Here is a 20,173-nt window from a genome sequence, read left to right on the forward strand (position 1 = left end):
GCTCACCAATTTCCTTTACGTAAGAAGTTCAAATGATCCAACAAGATATTTGGATTTTTTTTATAATATAAATGTATAAGATAAATTTGGATTTGATATATTTATTAACAAAAATATCGAGAGTATTTGAGCTACTATTATCAATTTAAAATAAAGAGCTCTTCGCAATAAATTAAGCTTCAGAAATAAAAATAAATATAATGAAGTATATTTATCTTAATAGAAAATTTGCAAGGAATGATGGCATTCTGCTCGTGCGATATTTTTGTTAAGGAAACAATAATTCTAATCTAATCAAAATACTCGTATTCTCTGTCATCGAATCTAGAGAATATACTTTACATTATATACACATCGCAAGTTGTGTTTCGAATGATTGATTTCCACGAGAGAAATTAGAGACTCTCTCCGTTGAATACATTTATATTGAAATCTTATTTTATTGCTGTTATCATATGTGTATGGATACAGAAGCGTTTTATATTACAATGTTTGTTGTGTTAAAGCTATGAAAGAGAGAGAGAGAGAGAGAATGTGAGAAAGAAAGAAAATAGAGTCCTTTGGATACGTATCACTCGTCGCTCGAATTACGCTCGAGCTCCAGGATACGATAAAAGGTAGACGTCTCTTTTTATTAATTTATCAGAAAAAAACGAAAGAGAGAGAAATATAGAGAAAGAAGAGTTTTATCTGACCTAACTAAACGCAACAGTGAACAAATTCCGCTTTTATTTGTCAAATTGTCGCGTTCTTATATAAAGTAAAATTCCAGCTTTGTTGCACCAACGATATACATATATTATATATAGATAGATGGATATAACTACTAATTATTTTAAACAGACTTTTTTAATTGATCATTCTCCGGATGATGTAACCGTCCAGATTGTAGCACCATTAACAATATACATATTTATAAGATATAAATATATATATATATATATATATATATATATATATATTTATATCTTATAAATTACAGGTTAATTAAAATTAAAAGGCGGAGATAAATTTATTTAAGAAAAATTTTAAATCTATCTAATCGATCGCGCTTGAATTAAATAAAATGTATGATTTAATGAATTCGATATTTGTTGCGATGAAAAACGAACTTGGCAAAGATTTTTTAAATCTAAAAATAGTATAAAAATATATTTAGAAAATTAATTATATCGATATTGTTTACTTATAATCAATGTTTCTTTTTTCCTTCACTTCCGAGTCTAATTACCAGCTATCTCTAATATACATGTGATGAAAAATTTAGTTAACCATGGGTTAACTAACGTTGGTGCAACCGGTTCAAAGTATGAGTATTCGGTTGTCTGGTTATAACAATAAATTACGCTACGTTGCACTTAACAATATCATATAAAACACACGCACAATTCAGCCTACTCCTTTTGCTCTCGGATTTATCGCGTATTACATACCCTTTGCAAAAGAAAAAGTATACGAGGACAATCGACAAAATCTCATTTCACAAAACTATTTGACAATTCCTTTTTCTATGAAATATAAACTACAAATAATATTAATATATATCTATAAAAATTATATTAAATACATTTTTTAATTTTCGCCTTTTGACCTCAATGTGAATCTCATTTGGAAAATATTTTTACGAGTTTATGTTAAAGCGAAAGTGCGCGATAGATATATAAAAAAATATTAATTCTTCGTTTCCTACGTCGAGTATTCAAGGGATCTCCGCGTGCCGTCGTCAACACGGTTTACTCATTCAATGCGAATTTAATTCTAATAATTCGCGCTAAAGTAGAACGTGGCACTAGCAACGTACACACAAGCGAGTCTAAATAAGAGTCTCGTGTCAGTTCGGCTGAACAGATAACGATTGTCAATCGGTGCCCTGATTCGTCTTGTGACTGAGAATGGTTTCGATGTTGCGCTGAATCCGCGCGATCTGCGATCGCTTACTCCTCGTCGGCGTCATCGTGCTCCCCTCTTCAATGTACAAGTTGCCGGCAGCCGCCTCCGGCCAGCCAGCCGCCGCCGCCGTCGTCGCCACCACCGGAGTCTCCCGTTTCCGGTCTGCAAGCAGAGCAAACGAATCCTCATACCGGCTTCATCGGTCAAGCGATGAGCGAAGGGAGAAGAGAGGCTCGTCTCGGATCGCAATATCGCGCTACGAGATTCTATCTAGGGGGATAGAAACATTTCGTTCAAAGAAATAATCTGCGCTTCTTCTCCCCGTCTCTCGCGATTGTTCCGTTTAAATTAATTAATCCGAGACGCGGAAGTGTTAATAAATTATACTCGTATCAAATGAATTTTTCGGAATGATACCGAGCTTCCTTCGATTAAATTTCGAGTTGCTCACATTTATAATGAAATAAATTAGAAAATAAGATCCTTGTTTTTTTTTTGGTTCGCGGAGGCAATAATCGAAGAAAAAGATTCCAAGTACGTTGCGGAAACGCGTCGCGTGTTCGGGGACACGCGTATTTCGGGAGCACCGTGTACATCGCGTTACGCTTCCGGTATATATAGCCGGCCGGTCCACATATAAATACAACTTCCGAGGCGTGGGAGCGCAATGAAATATTCAGACGGGGAAAAGATCCCGTGTCTCGCTTTCCGGCCGAGAAGCGCGGCGTATATTGACGCGCTGCGCGGCTAAAATTGGCGACGGATTGATTTTCGGGCTCACACTCGCGTCAAAACTCGAAACTGCAACAACTGCGCGACGCGCAGGAACGGACTCGCCAAAAGCGAGACTTTACGAATCGTAATCCTGCTGCAGGGAAATTGCAAACTTTCCACAACGAGGTTGCAGCAGTATTTCGCGATAAAGACGATCGCGAGACGCGACTTAATTTCTCGACGCATAGAGATTTTAACGCGTTAGCTATAAGGATGCGACGAAATTGACAATTGTAGAGTAGAAGACATACATGATATAATAGATTTTTTTTTAATTCCCTACACAAGTAAAACAGCAATAAAAAATTGATCAAATAAATTTAATTTATATCAATTTTCCTCTTCTTGTTTTTTTTTTTTTGTAATCGTTATGTATATCAAGATCAATAGCGAGTGAGTTTACATTTTGTTTATAATTCTAATTTAAAAAAAGCTCAACTTTACAATATAATAGCGAACAATTTCGTTCGAAACATCTCAATATCGTAATTAACTAGTATTTGGTAAAAAAAATTGAATCGTATATGCGTGTGGCTACGAACACTCGCTACTGACAAGCACACATGCGCGCGCTAAAGTTAGAGCGCGCCGCGCCGAGCCGAGCCGCGCGGATGAATGAAAGCAGATAAACGTCCGAACAATCGCGTCATTTTGTTTTCGCGCGCGAATAAATAATTCTCGCGCGGTGAGTGCAGCGAGCGAGCGAGTCTCGGTCTCGTCTTGTCTGTTTTAAGATCCGTCTACTCTACAAACAGCTACTACTTCCTAAAATATCATCGGCGTGGTTCGGCCCGCGCTCGCTCGAAAATCTGCGCTCTGACGTAACGCACGTGCGCGTTTCTCTCCGTGCCGATTCGCGAGATGCGGCGGAACATGGTGTGAAAGACACGGGTCGATTTTAATGAAATTCGAAAACCGCTGAGGAAACACGAGAGACATTTTAATGTACGATCTTGATAAATTTATAAGATTTGTAAGTGTAGAAAAAAAATCTGCCGTTACGTATTAAAATTCATTGTTTATATTAATTTGTTATTTCGAGAGAGAAAATTATATTTATATCACAATATAATAAAAATACGTAGATAGTTCTCTGAGTTGGAATGAATATTTATAAAGTTATTTTAATAACTCTATATAAATATTCATTCCAACTCAGAGAACTATCTATGTACTTTTATTATATTGTGATATAAATATAATTTTCTCTCTTCTTTTTTTTTATTTTTATTTTTTTGCTACAAAATTGCTTGACACATGATTAATAACATAATTTCAGACGACTTTGTAGCGACGATTCATTGACAATTTTTGAATATGCATAAATGCAAAATGCATAAATTCTAAGTGATTTTAATAACTCAGAATTTATGCATTTTGCATTTATGCATATTCAAAAATTGTCAATGAATCGTCGCTACAAAGTCGTCTGAAATTATGTCATTAATCATGTGTCGAGCAATTTTGTAGCAAAAAAATAAAAATAAAAAAAAAGAAGTACGAAATGTAAGCGCAATTTTGAAATAAACCTTGAAAAAGAAAAAATGAGCGGGGAGAGAGATTTCAAAGATGAGATAATGTGAAGATTAAAACAAGATCTGTGTTGATGATAATGTAAATGTAAATTATTAAATATCGCGTGAGTGCATGCACGATGCGCTCTTCTAAGACCCCCTGTCAGGCCGTTGTCAGGTCCCCCCGATCCCGCATCTCACGTACGGCAAAAATGCGGAACGTGATATTACGTATTATGCAAATATATCATAGCGGAAATAAACGAGTAAGGGAACAATCTACTGAATGAAAGTTCAATAATGAGCTACGTGTTGTGTATGTGTGTCAATGGGGCCCCTTGCGCGTACACGTTTCTTGGTATCAGTCGTGTATGTATGTTTAATCCGGCACACGCAGACACATATTTCAATGTCACCTGAAATATTATCCTCGCTTATATATTACGATATTATTCTCATTTCGATTTAATTCGATTCTAATTCGAAATCGCGATTAAAATATACACAATACTCGAGTGACGTGCCAAAAAAATACTTGCAATAGCCGACAGGCTTTGCAAACCGCAAACGGTACTTGACGGTCACCCCGTGTGAAACGTACAGGCGCGTGTGAAGCTCATTCAAGTGCGGTACGAGTTAAGCAAATTTATTGTGTGTATTTGCGACCTCCCTCGCATTCGTCCGTTTGTCGTTTGTCGTCCGCCTTCCCTTCCCCCTCTGCCCTCTCTTCTTCGTTTCGACGCACAAAATGATCATTGCGAACATGCACGCAACTACATTTTATACGATCGCGCGCGACGGATGTGTTGATTGTAAAAACGACGCGTAACCACGCGAGCCTCGATTTCATCGTTGCGTTAAGCAATAGTCAATGTTGAGCAATAACACGGCCAATATACTTATCCAAGTTTGAATAGTCTTTCACGCAATTTATGATGCCGACTTTTAAATATAACAATTTCGAGCGAAAGGATTATTCGAGAAAAATTTTTTATGTGAAATGTATATTCTTTTTTATGTCGTCGTATTGACAAGTGGCTATAAGCATATGTATGATCGGATGTTAAATCTCCTATCTAGACGTACGTCAGTCGCTTAGAAGAGCAATGATCAATGATGTCACATCAGATATAGTGACGTCATGTGATCGTTGCGGCAAACATTTTGAACGCAAACCTTAAAATTCTGTCCGTGCTTACCTAAAAGCTTCTCGAGATACTGACATCTGGTTTCCGGATCACCTGGGTTCATCGGCGCCCCTGCAACCAGCTCGGCCAGCTCCGCCTTCACCATCAGGTTCAATCTGGCTGAGATTTCCTCGAGACCCGCTGCAACGAAAATTTCACCAATAGGCCATTGTTTTCGGAAAATGTTTCATGTTGGAAAATTTTGCAAATTTTATCATCGGGATATCGTTTGAGATATTGTAAAAATTATTATATCGCAAATGTTTTTTAATGCGTTTTGTATATCTATAAATCTGAGACCGTATACACAAATGTAAATTTATATACATGTTGAATATTTTATTTTTATTTTGTATTCTCATCGCTTGTTTTCAAAATTTTTTAAATTTTAAAATTGATACGATTGTAACTTGTATTATATATTTTCAAAGATATATATATTTAGCAAGAGATCATAAATTAAGAAACTTTGATATAATTACACATTAAGAGAGTGCATCTATCGTTTCAAATTATCATCATTGATTCTAACAAGAAAGAAAACATTAAATTCATTTCTTGAAAATATAACTAATTTATTTGAAATATATGTGTGATATAAATTGTATATAATATAAATTTTGCTTTTTGCAGGAATTTGCTTTCTCTCTCGCATCTCGCATTCGAATAAAATCCCTCGAGATGATAGCGTCATAAGGATGACGTTCGCGACGCGTGTCGATCGATTGAGTGCAACCGATGTGGAATGCGGCTCGATTTTCTCCGGAGCTCCATGGTGTGTACGGTCGGTCCCCCTAATAGCTCCCGGTTCGAGCGGTATCCCCATAAGTCCTCGTTCCCTTCCTCTCTCGACCCCTCTGACCGACGTTCGCCTAATCAGAAGCACCGGGTGGGCCGATCGCCAGCCGCAATCAAACGGTACCGATTACACACGCAAACCGCGCATCCGTTTCATGATTATCATGTATCATGTTTATTTTATATATAAAAACACAATAATGTCTTCCTTTTCCTTTTAACATCATGCATTAACGGAAATAAATTGAATATCTATACATATAATACGCAAAATGTCTGGTGAGTAAAACAAATTTATTTTATGTCTAAAATAAATCAAGTCAGCTTAAAAATTATCTGAAGAATAAAATTTTATCATCTATTCGCGATTTTAAAATATGATTCCGAAATTTCTTCTCTTTTATTTAGAAAGAATTTAAGGGAATGATCCCACTTTGATAATGCGCATTTCCGGCGATAATATGATACTTGCCACAAAGTTGCAATACGTGCAGTCTAGGTAAACTATGGTGGGGAATATATATAACAGCAATTTGTGAAATGCGCATTTTATAAGTTCTTTATATTAAAAAGCGGGATAAATCGCGTTCGCGGACGGACGCGATACGGACTCTCATATATTTACGTTGCGTTATAATTAGTAATTAATTAACTATATACATAATTCGCGATGCGATAAATATTAATGGATTGCAATTGCAATAAAATTAAACGGATTTCGCGTGCAACACGCTCGAGATGGCCTTGGGATGCTATTTTTATGTGAGAGTCTCCTCGAAACACGAAACGACGATATCTCTCCGGAGGCTCGTCCTATACAAAGTTTCTCTGCAATATATAACCACGTATGTGTCTTTTTCGTATGTGTCCCCGTCAACATTTTTCTCCATTTCAAATTTCTTGTATTACTACTCTCCTCGTGTAAAATGCAAATTTTGAGCCTAGTTAAAAACGATACTTTCAATTTATCAATTAGATGCATTTTATTTTATGCATAAACAGTCTTGTCGATTAACGTTAGATATGGATGAAAAGTAATCTTAAGTAAGCTTTTTTATATTTAATTTCGAACGTCTTTTACCAAGATTATACCTTGATTATAATATGTGACGTTTAATTAGATAAAGATACTTAATATTTAATATTAAAAATCAAAAAGAATAAAATGAGTCATTTTACACAATGTGTAAGCTGTTGGACGTTTTATTAATAAATACTTTTCGCCGCCGTTGCGGCGTGCATTTCGCTGAAAGCGTAGATTTAAAAGGCGATACGCGCCGGATGAACGAGGGGTTTCATTCATACGGCGTTCATTAACGAAACGTGGCCGAATCGGTTCCCACAAACGTACACGCGATACGCGGCGCGATACGTCAACTGACAGAAGGAGATGGACAGAGAGATAGGGAGAGAAAGAAGCGAAACTCTGAGGGGGAGTGTTCCTGTGAGAAGGAGTACTGCGTACTCTGTTCGTTATGCAAATGTAGATAGTAACGTCGCGTACACACGTGCAGAAGCATGCCGTCGAGTGTCTATAAGAGTGTTACGCGATTTCGATTCATTCCTTACGAGAACCTTACAGCGCGATACGCGTGTATGAATTATACATAAAGTGAAAGAGACGCGCATAGGATTCTCTGTCTCTCTCTCTCGAGGCATCATTGATTTCACAAAAAACTTTCACAAACTTTATTCAAATCAACAATTTAATTTCAAAACAAATTTAACGCGCGCGAAAAGGTGGAATGTTAAGTAAATTACTCTGTCGAGAAGAAATATAAATTACATCTCTGAAAAGTATCTAAAAGTATTTAAATTTCGGATTACGCGTTACAAAGAATCTATACAAATTATTTTGAAAAAAAAAGCGAGAATTTTAATGAACACGACACATTATTGCATCGATCGGCTTAGAAGAAAATTGTCGCTTTTTATTTCGGAGCGTAACGCGTAATAAAACAAACGCGGAACGAGGTACGCGACAGTACGCACATTGCGTCGCGCGTTGGACGTCGAAGACGTCATATCCGGGCGCGGTAGGTCGAGCCAAGGTGAGGAGCGGCCGTGATCGGCCCCCTAATGAAGAAAATCCCGTCGTGCATTTTAAGGGATTTTGCCCTCTCTCTCTCTCCTTCTTTCTTTCCTCGTCGGCTTACTTGCGCGTATATGTATACGTGCACCTATATATTCTTTCCGCCGCATCTCAAACGCGGCACCCTTTGCCACGCGAAATTTACGAATCCCCGTTTCTCCTTCCCTTCCCTCCCGAGTACCGCGGACGCATAGTGATTGACGCATCGAGCGTGATTATATTCCGCTTACGTGACGCGATACTGATCGAGAATTATTACAAAATCGATTCAATAACGCTGGAAGCGAATGAATGAATTCCGAAAACTCATACTCGTCGTACAGAGTTTTCCACGAGTGCCATATATACTTATGGTCGAAATGATATCGTTGTGCGGTTTTCCTCCATTTACCTGGCTCAAAATTTCTCTTCATTCGCCGCCATTGCCTAGCGTAGACGAGAGCCGAGCATCCCGCTACCAGGAAGAACACTATGCAGGCGCATACCGCGAGGACCAAGGCGCCGGTCTGCCAATCCCACGGTAATTGATCAGCCTCCGTGGCCGGTTTTCTCCTCTCCCGAGGATCGTGTGCCGTCTGCGTTATAAAACCAACGTGTTATGTGCGTTCACACAATTCTATCTCTTTTCAACGCTATCTCTTTCTTCTTGCGCGCCCGCTAAAAGATACAACACTGCTAAAGATTAGTTTCGAAACAATGATTGTGAAACGCGAATGACTCTTTGAGCGAATGACGATGCGATTGCACGCCGCATAGCAAGCGGCGAAAGCTTTCGCCGACACAAAATGCACACTGATCGTTCTACACTTATTAATAGGAGACATCGATTTTCTTCAATGACTTTAATAATTGTTGGATGACCGAATTAACAAGTTTTGATAATTTAATTAATTTAACATTTATCAGAATAAAAGATTAATATCATATCGTTCCCTGTGGAACCGGATTATTAATTTATATATATGTAAAATGTAAAAAATCTGCATACTAATTTGAAACTATTCTGCAACAAATTCGTGAGTCATTTTTTTCTAAAATTTTATGTAGAATCAATTTGAAATTACTTTAGATTCCCGCGAGGCGGTGTAGACCGGCTTCTCGTCGCCCGAGCCTTCGTCGTCCTCTCGATCTTGATCGAGATTACCGGCCTCCACCGTGGTGACCCGTTCTTTGGTCTCGAGGAGTCTTAAGAACTTGGCGATGAAGGCATCCTCGCCTCCGGCCTCCGACCTAGGCGTGCCGGATGCGTAGTCGAGCTCGAGCGAGCCGCAGATCGCGTCCTTGTGCACCGCGCACGAGCTCAGGGTGAAGTCGGGGGCGCATCGGGTGCACGGCCAGCAGGAGGCACGTTCGGCCGACCAGAACTCCAGGCCGGGCTTGCAGACCGGATGTTGCTGTTGCTGCGGCTGCTGGGCGCCGGATGTCGCGCCGCCGGCGGCGGAGGATTCGCACAGACCGACGAATACCGACACCAGGGTCAATAGCAACCCGGGACAAGATTCCCTCGGCATTACCTGCAACCATCGCGGAACGAGAGTTAGACGGTTTTGATTTATTAGAATAGCTCTTATTGTTAGAACAAATAAATACAATTTCTTTCGACATGTTAAATTTTTTTCGTTGTCAATTAACTCGATCAATTGATTTTAAAATCAACTAATTTTATCCAATTATATATAATCTTGGAAAGCGTGGAGAGTTGATTTAAATAAAAATAAAATAACAGATTCCTTTCTAAAAATTTTTTTTTAGAGGCTCGAATTAAATAGAATGATTCTAATAAATAATAAAACTTATTTTATGTACATAAAATTATAGATAAATAAAAATTAAAAAAGACAATCTTTTACTAAAGTAAATTATATTTAGATTAATTTAACAGTAATTATAGACACTGTGCGTGCATGCGTATTTTAATTAATTAATTATTTTAATCTCTCAACTATATGTTTGAGATGCTTTAGGCGAAAAATTGAGAAAAATCTCACAGAGAGAGGAAAATTCTCGCAATCTCTTCCTCTCTCACGATCGCGAAACAACTCTATATCGTGTCTCTTGCGATTATAAAACATTATGGAGCGGCCAGGACGTCGATCGCGGTCGATCGGCGTAATTCGAGCGTATAAAGCCGCTCTTTAAGCCGCAAAAGCGCTCAGACCGTTTCCACTTCCGGCTCGTACGCGATGTAATTACATCCGCAGTTGAATCGCGATCCATCTACGTCATAGAGCTCGCGGCCGGTCGTCTGTACGCCTTCGTTTCGTTTCCGCGCACCAGCGAGCGAGCACGCGTTGTACGATGTGTATTGTAGATGAACAAGTGTGTGCGGAAAACTCTTTTGCAGTCTACTTACGGAAATAATCGCACCGAAAAAAAAAATCTTTTTTCCAACAGTAAATCTCCAATTATAACGCACTTTTTTCCATCGAGTAAACCTCCTTCAATCTAGTCTTTATTGTGCGTAAAAATTCTTTGATTTCTCGATCCTTCTTACTTAATATTGCATGTATATACAGTTATGTAAATACAGTTCATGTCTGTGATTGTCTTTGGTTTATCTAGTGGTTTAATTTTCTTTTTTTCCTCGTGTGGTATTTATTATTAAAAATCAGATTTATGTTACATACAGATACGAATGTATGCGAAATAGTAATACTGATACTATATTTTTAATAAAAATGAGAAACTGTTATATTAATCTAATCGAATTTCATATAATCTGCGATAAATATTGCAAAATGCATTTATCCATGAATAGCGCGGTGAAATCAATTTCCTAAATTATTACGCTGAAAATGCTACATTGTGTAGCGAATATTGGCAGAGTAAAATCTCGGCTGTGCGATGAATTTTAATCGTGCGTACTCTATACGACGAATGCCTCTATTTTTATCGTATTTGTTAAGGAATCAAACGTGCGAGAGAGGATAAGCAATTGATTGTGAAGTAGAGTGAGCGAAGCAATCGAAAAACCAAATTCTTTTACGATTAAATTGTAAAATAAAATATTTTAGACACAAGATAGAAGGAGCAGGACCGATTTGAGTGATATATCCGTAACAGAGAGTTCGGCAAATTCGTTTTAATTATTTGAAATCGAGAGATTGTAAATATCGATCGCTTATTTGCTTTCAATTGTTTCCCTTTATCGGAAGGTTAAATATACTCTCAATAATATTACTTTGATCCGAATAACGTTTTGGATATCTGAAATAATCGTTGAAATTCGACTTGAATTTTTCGTAAGATTGACTTCGTAACAGTATATTTATTATAGCGAATTGTTGTCACGAGGTCATCGTAAGAATATAGGCGCGTACTATCGGAACGTTCGATGCGTATAAATTCCGCATACAAATTGAAATAATATGACTTCTAGGCTGCGAGCATTTCATTAATGAATTGCTTACATTACATCGAGGTACGCAATTTGATCCGTGTTAAATTAATTTTAAAGATCACGGTGACTATATAAAATAATAAAGCGTAGAATTTATTATTATAATTACAATTATTAAAATTCATACGACTGAATCTAATTATACGCATGTTAACACATTTCCGTGATTAAAAATATATATACATCCGTTATAGGAGGGTGTACGAATTTTTTTCCTTATCTAACGATAATCCGGCGGCGGTGATTTTTTTTCGCGTAATTCGCGCAGAAAGGCGAGCATTGTTCGGACGAAGAGAGAGAAAAAAAGAGAAAGAAAAAAACAGCAAATGTCGTTTGTGCATATAATGCATAAGGTGTCTTTGTGTGTGTGCGGAGTTTCTTCTCGCCCACTTCAAATTGTCTGTGCGCGTGTCATATTTCTCTCGAGGACGCGCGCAATCACGCGATCAGAATGCAACACCTCGATCCGCTCGCTCGCTCGCTCGTTGCAAATGCAATCTTCCGCCGCCTCGCCGAGTTCATCTCTCCGTGATTAGGATGCCAATTGCACGCCTGAAAAACGATTACGGACACGAGTGTTGCTGTGTGTCGCTGTGAGGCACAACGCGATTCTGTCGCTCTCGCTCGAGCGTGTGGCGGGGAAAATCCTCATCCAGAAACGGAGAGAGATCCGCATCTGTTTATATATATATATATATATATATATATATATATATATATATATATCTGTATGTATGTACAATACGATCGTATAGACGAAGATCTTTACGGAGAAAACATCCGTTTCTATACGTACCGTGGAATAATAATGTTGTTTACTATGTATATATGTGTGTGTGTGTAATGTATATAATTTTTAGAAATAATATAATAGACGGAAATATATTTTGTATAAAATTGTTTAGAATATATTGTTATATTTTTTATACTTGATATGTTTATATTATATAAATATATTTCGTTAAATATGTTTTTAATGTTTATATTATACATATATAAATTAAATATATACACATGACAGAACACAGTTCCGTCATTGTAGAGGAAGAATAAACGCCGAATTGGAAATAACGAGGCTCGTATACGATTAGTTTTGTAACGCACGCATTTATAATTAATCGTTTATTAAATGATACTCTCGCAACTGTCTCATCGTTGTCGACAAATGGCTCTCTTAACACGCGGCCACACATGTGTGGCTCTCTAATAATAGTAACTAAAAAACTGCCCTGACTCCGGGGAATAAGGGCCTAAACCGGTTTACGTTCTTCTCTTCAACGTTACGTCCTATAGATTCAGATGCGATCCGTACGAGAAACGAGCTCCAATTGAGTTTAATTCCACGAAAATAAATTTCTCTCCATTGTCTTTTCGACGTATCCAAAATCAAAGTAAATTGGGCCAATTGCAGTAATTTTTCCATGTCAACTCGATATTTATAAAAATCAACAAGTTTGTTTGAATGATAAATATCACAAAGAGATTAAGAGAATAATAGTATTGGTTTTATGCCAGATATATAGTAATATTAATTCAAGATTGATTCATTAATAATTTATCATTTACGTCGATTAGTTTAAAAGCAGGGGGAAAGTGACATTTACTCCAATATTGCCGTAATTTTTTGATTCGATGAGGAATCCCACATTTCCCAAAGAGATCTTCCCGTTTTTCGGTTCTCCTTTAATTAATTCATAATTCATGACCGCGAAAGAAACAGAGCTTCAACGCCACGTAGCTGCGGATTTATTCGCAGGAAGTGCGAAATCCGCGAACAGTGTTTTACGAGTTAACGTCTGCCGAAGCGAAAGAATGCCGACTTGATACAGCCGCACGTGTTCGCTTAATGACGCTAATAAGACGGCTCTTTCCCTCCCCGGAATGCGTGCAAACAGTTTCGTCTCGTTCGCGACGACTCCAAATTACGTCGCGAACGAGACGAACAACAGCGCCCGCGACTATAGACACGTATAAAAAAAAATTATATTAAACATATTATCACGTCTTAATTGCGGCAAAATTGTAATGAAAATCTCATCTGACAATATCATCTTGCGTATCCCGGAAAAGTATTTTCGGCATTTTTCCCACGCTCTCGTAAATCGATGCTCCAGTTCGAGCGGAAGAATTCCGCGTTGATCGGATTCTTGGAGCGCTTGATCATCCTCCAGAGGAATTTGCGCGATGGGGGATGAGAAGAGGATCGAGAATTGTGATATTTTAGACTACATAACAATAATGCATTCACATTCGACGTAAACACATTTGCGTAATAATGTTTTCGCGGAAATGAATGAGCCGCCTTCTTCCAATTTGCAGAAATTTTTCTCTTTCGAATAATTGCTCGTAATTCATTCGTATCAGAATGCTATTGACATTTGTAAAAAAATATTTTCGACAAGAAAATTGTGCGAAAAAATTAATTTAACTAAATTTAGAAACATTCTGGATATGAATGAAAAAAATTGATAAAAAATTCTATGGATAAAGAAAGTAAGTTATTTCCTGGATCTATACATGTATATGATTAGAGATAAATTGTAATAATTTTCAAGAGAAAAATCAAATAACAACGCAACGCGGAAGATAAAAGTCGCTCAACAAATATTATGGTGAAAAAAGCAAATAAATTTTTCACGGATTTTTTTTCAGAAAGAAAAGCGATAAATTCTCGTTTACGAGAGAAATTCGATTTCCACGTTATTTGTATACCGGGCGCGGGCCGAATATCCTCTCCCGATCGGAACCAAACGTTCGCGGGTTTATCTACGATCTTGTTCGGTGGCGATGAGAGGAGGCGCACGATTCGAAGCCGCTTTTCGAAGAACTTATTGACGTGACCGCAGTGACACGAGGACGTGGCTCGCACAACGCGGGAAACCTAAATACTTCGCGGACACACGTCCGCGCCGTTGGCGACAAAAGGCCGTTACACGACCGTGCCGACTTAAGAATGAACGTACAATAAGTAATGAAGAAGTGGATTTCGTTTCAACACGATTCAACGAAAGAAAGAAGAAAGACCTGACCTGTTGTAATTATATACATTTTTGAATAAATTTTAGCGTAGCGGAGTATTTATTATATATGTATATGTGTATTTAAATTTTTCTTTTTAATTATATGTATAGAGAAAAAACTTAATAATAATCGAGTTGTATGTATATCAAGTTATATAAAAAATAACAAAAATACATTTAATATTAAAAAAAAAAAATTGCACAAATCAATATAATTTATACATGTATAATAAATAAAATTTAATTTAATATTTGTAGTATGATAACATGTTGCATAGATATGATAGCTATGTGGTAACTTTTTATATATAATATCTAAGTTATTAAGCATCTCTAGATTAGATAGAAAATGCATTTTTCATAATTTATATCGACATAATTCGAGAACTATCTAAACTTGATCGAGGAATCTGTTATCAGAATTAGGTTGTCAGTTCCAACTAGTTCTAATTTTATAAATACAAAAAAGTTATTATATTAATGTTCAAAACGTAGAAGCTTATAATAGACGGAATACAAATGTACGATGAGATAGAGAGGGGACGAGGACGAAGAAGGAAGGCGGCAGTCGCCTATCCTTTGCTTTTTCACGAGAAGGCGCCGGGTACGCGGTTTATTTCCAGGCGAGATCTTCAATAAACATCGAAAAAAAATAGCTCCACTTTAGCGCGAGGATCCCGGCCACGTGTTTTATATACCGGCGCCGATCGAAAACGCGAAGCGGATACGCGCGCGAACGATTCTCGCACGACGGGGTGGATTTCGAGAAATCGATCGATCGTTCGTTTCGCGATTTTTCGCAACAAACGCGCAGACGGCGATTTTTGTTTATTAACATCAAACTCGAATCAAATTCGAATCGCGACGCTTCATTGACATTTCATTGTCAGTGTCGTCGCACCTGTTTTACTGGCCACGCGTTGATGTCTCGCGCGCAAACTTACTGACTTGGCGAATTATTTATTACGCATCCGTATTCTGAATAATATCATATGTCGGAAAATAATATTTTGCGCGATTATTCTCTTCCCGGCATTGCGATTTAAAGTTTAGGTAGTATATTATATCACATTTGAATAAGTTTAGAAGAAATAATTATACAGAAAGATTACAAATACAGAAAGAAAGAAAAAAAAAGAAAAACAGCATAAATGACTTAGCTGAATAAATCATATAATAGTTAGTTTAAAAAAATAGTAAAAAATAATATATGAAATAATGGAATAATTTTTTTAAAAGAGAAAAGAGAAAGAGAGAGAACATGTAAAAAAAAAAAAAAATAATAAGAACCTTACGATTTTTTTTAAAATTTAAGATTCTTCGATTTGTATTTATGTGTATGTGTGCTAATCTATTTTATCCGTGTATAGATCTTTTATATCTCATAACATGGAATTAAAAAGAAGATACATCCTTAGATACGTCGAATACGATAGAAGCGCGATCTTGATGCTATCGCCGACGCCGAGAGTGCCCACGATTTGTCGTACCGTTCAAATTAGATCAACATCATCAACCGCACGCAAGCACGGCACGGTACTCACGCTGCCTTCGATGGAGCCGTGTTTGTCATGATGTAATCCGAGGCGACGTAGCCGAGGAGAATGAAGAGGAGCGAAACAAGGGTCGCTGCAGCCCCGAGTGACAATTTTCCGCGGGTCGCCACTATGTCGCACAGAGAATCAGGGATGATCTTTCTCTTTCTCTTTTGACACTGAATCGGTGAAAATCGGCGAAAAAAATAGAAAATTCTAAAAAAATAGAGAACGCGCGTTAGCGTCGCGACGCTGTCACGCTGTCATTCTACGCGACGGTGAATGACGACGACGACGAGGGAAGGGACACTGAACGCGAGACATCCGGAGAGGTTCTTCACGACACGGAAAAAACGTCCGTACCATCGCGCGGTCGCGACGCGACTAGCCCGTCGAGTTATACTGATTTCCGCCCACGACCTAGTCGCAGCGAGTCAGATGGACGGACGGATGAACGGACGGGAAAGAGAGAGAGAGGGAATGAGCGGTTACGCATATATATACACGCGGAGAGAGACGGAACAAGAGAGAAATAGAGAAAAATAAAGGGAGAGAGAAAGAAAATGATAGAGATGAAGAGAAGAATAATATCGAGACGCACAGGAACGTTTTATTGTCTAGGCCCGCAATCTATTAGCGCCCTCGTGATTTATTATGTGACCGAGAGAACTCGAGTCGAAGAAGCAATTTATAAGAAAAAATTGCATATATAATCGCTCTTTATAAACTTTACCGAAATCCAGTAAAGATAATAAATATGCCAAATATTTTAAAAATGTGTTAGACGTAAAAAATATCAAGTTTCTGAGGCAAATATTTCAAATATTATAATAAATCAATTTTTGATAAACATAAGAGATAGGGTGAGTTCTGTGCGTACTCTTTTGTCTCTTGTGTTATAGAAACGATGTTTCCTTACCTGGGATGTGATTAACCTCGCGAAGACAGCAACCTGGACTGCTCCAAGCGCGTCCTCCGCAGTCCGGTTCCTCTGCATTCCACAGTGGTATTAACCCTAGAACCGGACTGGACCACGGGATGCTGCGCCTGGCCGGCTTCTCGATTATCTGTAATACAAACGGAGAAAGAACGATAGAGTTTGATAGTATACTGACAATGAAACATATTCGACAAATTTCATGTGAATGCTTTTACGCAGAAAAAATTGATTTTATATATAGACTGATTTCTGATAAATATATATTTCTAAAAACATCTTTCGTCGAAGGTTTCCGACAATTTATAAATCTGTCGATCGATATTCTCTCTTTCTCTGAATAAAAAATAAAAACTTTGTTCGTTCGTCAGAGTTACAGATCTTGCGATCCGTTTCTCTTACAATTAGTAAAATATTAATTGCACATTCGAGGTAAGAAATCAGGAAGCCGTCACTGTTAGATATTATTAGCGCGATATATGCGACTTAATTATATTAAGCGGTATATTAATCATTCGGAGTATCCGCGTATCCCGCGATCTCATTACGACTTTGTTGCATTCTTCGACTAATTATCGTCGCTGCACGTGGGTAAGCACGTGGCGCGCCTAATCTGCCCGGCGAATCTGCCGAGTTGTTGAAGGCGCAAATTGCACGCACGCCACCGAATTGTATAAATAATTGGCCGGCGCGATGTACCGCGGTCTATATACCATTTCGGGGAAGGAGAGGGAGAGAGGGAGGAAGCAGGGCCCCGGCGCGATCGCGCGATACCGGAGCCTTATAGGTGTAAATTTATTCTTATAACCCCATACCCCGAAGAGTGTAGGCGTAATATATATCGTTTCATTCACGACCAGTATTCACGATTCGCCGCCGCCCGCCGAGCGTTACGAATCAGGAAACGGAATTAGGGAAACGGAAGGAAATGGGAGGAGAAGCGAGAGACTAGTTAACGGTGATGAAGCGTAGATATACGTACGTTACTTACCTACGGAAGTCTGTCTAGCAGAGACGGAAGAGAGATGAATCGATCGCAGGAGAATGCGGTGCGAAAATTGAATAAATCTAGAATTAACAAAAAAAAAAGATTAGATATATGTAATTCCATAAATATAAAATTACTTTTTTTAATTTCAATTAATCTAAATTTACGTAATATACTCTCTTCTCTAATGTAAGATTTTAATTATAGCTTCACTAGCTTTAAATAAAAAATTTCAAAATTAATGCTGTGTGAAACTATATAATTAGAATACACACACATATATTAATATACTTAATATATTATAATATTTTAATATATATTATCAAGTTATTATATTAATTAATATATATAATTTACTTTAAAATATATTATTGAAATCTCTAGTATTTTACATCACTTTTAATATTACTTATAGCCACGTATATAAAAGTAGCTCATATAATCATACAAGTATCTTTAATTAATTGAATTTGATTAATTTTTTTAATTAAATTAAATTTTTAATTAATTTAATTTAATTTAATTTAATTTAATTTAATTTATTTTATTCCAAGTTAAAGCAGGCAGTCCGAGGAAAAATATAAATTGATACTTGCCGAGTTCGCTCTTGCGAGTTTGTCGGCACATTTTCCATGGGTTTGCACCAGGACATAACTTCCCGCTTCCTGTCCTTTCTCGCGACGGGATATCCCAAAGTACCGTCATGTGTGACGTATCCAACGCGTGATCTTGACATGCGTTCGCTGCGTTCCGTTTGGTAGACAGCATCTGGAGCTGGTCTGTCGTCGACGCGAGAGAGAAAAAGAGAGAGATATTACGTGCGTTTCCTTCACTTTTCTCACTCTCTCTCTATCTATATTTTCTTCTTCTCTTTGCTTCCGCGCGTATTTCTCTTCTATAATATATTATATTATACCAAAAATCGCGTAAAGATGTCGTGTCGATACAAACTGAAATGAAAAATATAATTAGAATATACAATATAAATAATCGCATATTGTATAAATAAAATAAACTAGATGATTATTCGGAACATATATGTACACACACACACACACACACACACACACACATATATATATATATATATATATATATATATATGTCGCATATCTATTATCAATATATTAATTATCACTATTCGAGATTTAATTTAAGAAATCGTAAGAAAAGAAAGGAATTTTAGTTCGAAATCGAAAGAGGAAAGATTATTCTTAATAAAATTCTAATCAAATTGAGAAATTATATTAGGTGGGCTCTTAAAATATATCATCGTGCACAAGAAAGCAGTTACAATAATTACATCGTAAGAAACACAATTATAATATAATTCCCACCTCGACAAACAAATTCTCAAAAGCAAGTTTCATATCTTATTTTAAGTTAGTAGAACGAGTACATACATGTTAAATGGTCGTCAAAATGATTTTACATTTCAAATTTTGGAAGAAAGAAATGAGTAGAGCGATACACATATTGTTGGTAGACGCCATCTTCCTTATAAAGAATTTCGGTTAGCGCCAATGTGTGTTTTTATTTAATCTTTGTCGATTACTATCTTACCGATTGTCAATACGTTATAATTATAAATCCGTCAAAAAATTCATTTTCTCCTCACAAGCGTACTTTAACCTAAAAACTTCTCTCTTCGTTTTGAATAGTATATAATACTATATAAATATGCATATATATTAGTATATATAAATATATATTGTGTATGAAAAATATATTAAATATATTTGTTCTGTTTTAATTGAAGAAAGTGTATATAAAGTATAAAGAATTGTAAGTAAAGAGAGAGGGAATGTATACCTATATATTTCTTGTTTTCACACGTTATCGTTATCAGCGTTCCATTACGTATGGCACAATTCGCGATTATCATGACAACCGCTAATAAGGCGCTCTCGAAATCGACTTACAAATTAACGATGTAATTTTCAATCAGCGTTTCGCGCAATTAGTGGGTTTGTTCTTTATCGCTGCACTGATGAACTAGTGCACACTGGTGCAATAAGAAACATATATTTAGTTGAGC

At 37.0% G+C, this 20,173-nt stretch overlaps 1 protein-coding gene across 4 annotated transcripts; it reads right to left on the reverse strand.

The window, feature by feature from the left end:
* Positions 1-416: 416 nt before the first annotated feature.
* Wgn (Tumor necrosis factor receptor superfamily member wengen) lies at positions 417-20,086 on the reverse strand. Of its 4 annotated transcripts, none has more exons than XM_083038584.1 (8): positions 19,948-20,086; positions 18,732-19,085; positions 18,139-18,215; positions 17,130-17,277; positions 9,320-9,769; positions 8,647-8,830; positions 5,378-5,506; positions 417-2,052 (listed from the first exon to the last, which is right to left on the reverse strand). In XM_083038584.1, exons 4-8 carry the CDS (start codon positions 17,205-17,207, stop codon positions 1,859-1,861), a joined length of 1,035 nt encoding a protein of 344 aa, XP_082894710.1. In that variant the 5' UTR covers positions 17,208-17,277; positions 18,139-18,215; positions 18,732-19,085; positions 19,948-20,086; the 3' UTR covers positions 417-1,858. The 4 variants fall into 4 exon arrangements, with proteins under 4 accessions (XP_082894710.1, XP_082894712.1, XP_082894711.1 ...); XM_083038586.1 differs by having other exon boundaries at positions 18,130-18,215; XM_083038585.1 differs by lacking the exon at positions 19,948-20,086 and adding an exon at positions 19,539-19,674.
* Positions 20,087-20,173: the final 87 nt, after the last annotated feature.

Source organism: Prenolepis imparis, unplaced genomic scaffold (assembly GCF_030444845.1).
Source record: "Prenolepis imparis isolate NDT839.2.m4 unplaced genomic scaffold, iyPreImpa1.0 SCAF_5, whole genome shotgun sequence".
In the NCBI taxonomy this organism is placed as follows: Eukaryota; Metazoa; Arthropoda; class Insecta; order Hymenoptera; family Formicidae; genus Prenolepis; species Prenolepis imparis.

Bases quoted from the DNA above. Each gene is read 5' to 3' on its own strand.
- Wgn (XM_083038584.1), bottom strand. From the start codon at position 17,207: ATGCAGAGGAACCGGACTGCGGAGGACGCGCTTGGAGCAGTCCAGGTT. The intron at 9,770-17,129 runs GTAAGGAAACAT...CGATGGTTGCAG, and splicing joins CGAGGTTAATCACATCCCAG to GTAATGCCGAGGGAATCTTG. The intron at 8,831-9,319 runs GTAATTTCAAAT...TTTATAACGCAG, and splicing joins CCGCCTCGCGGGAATCTAAA to ACGGCACACGATCCTCGGGA.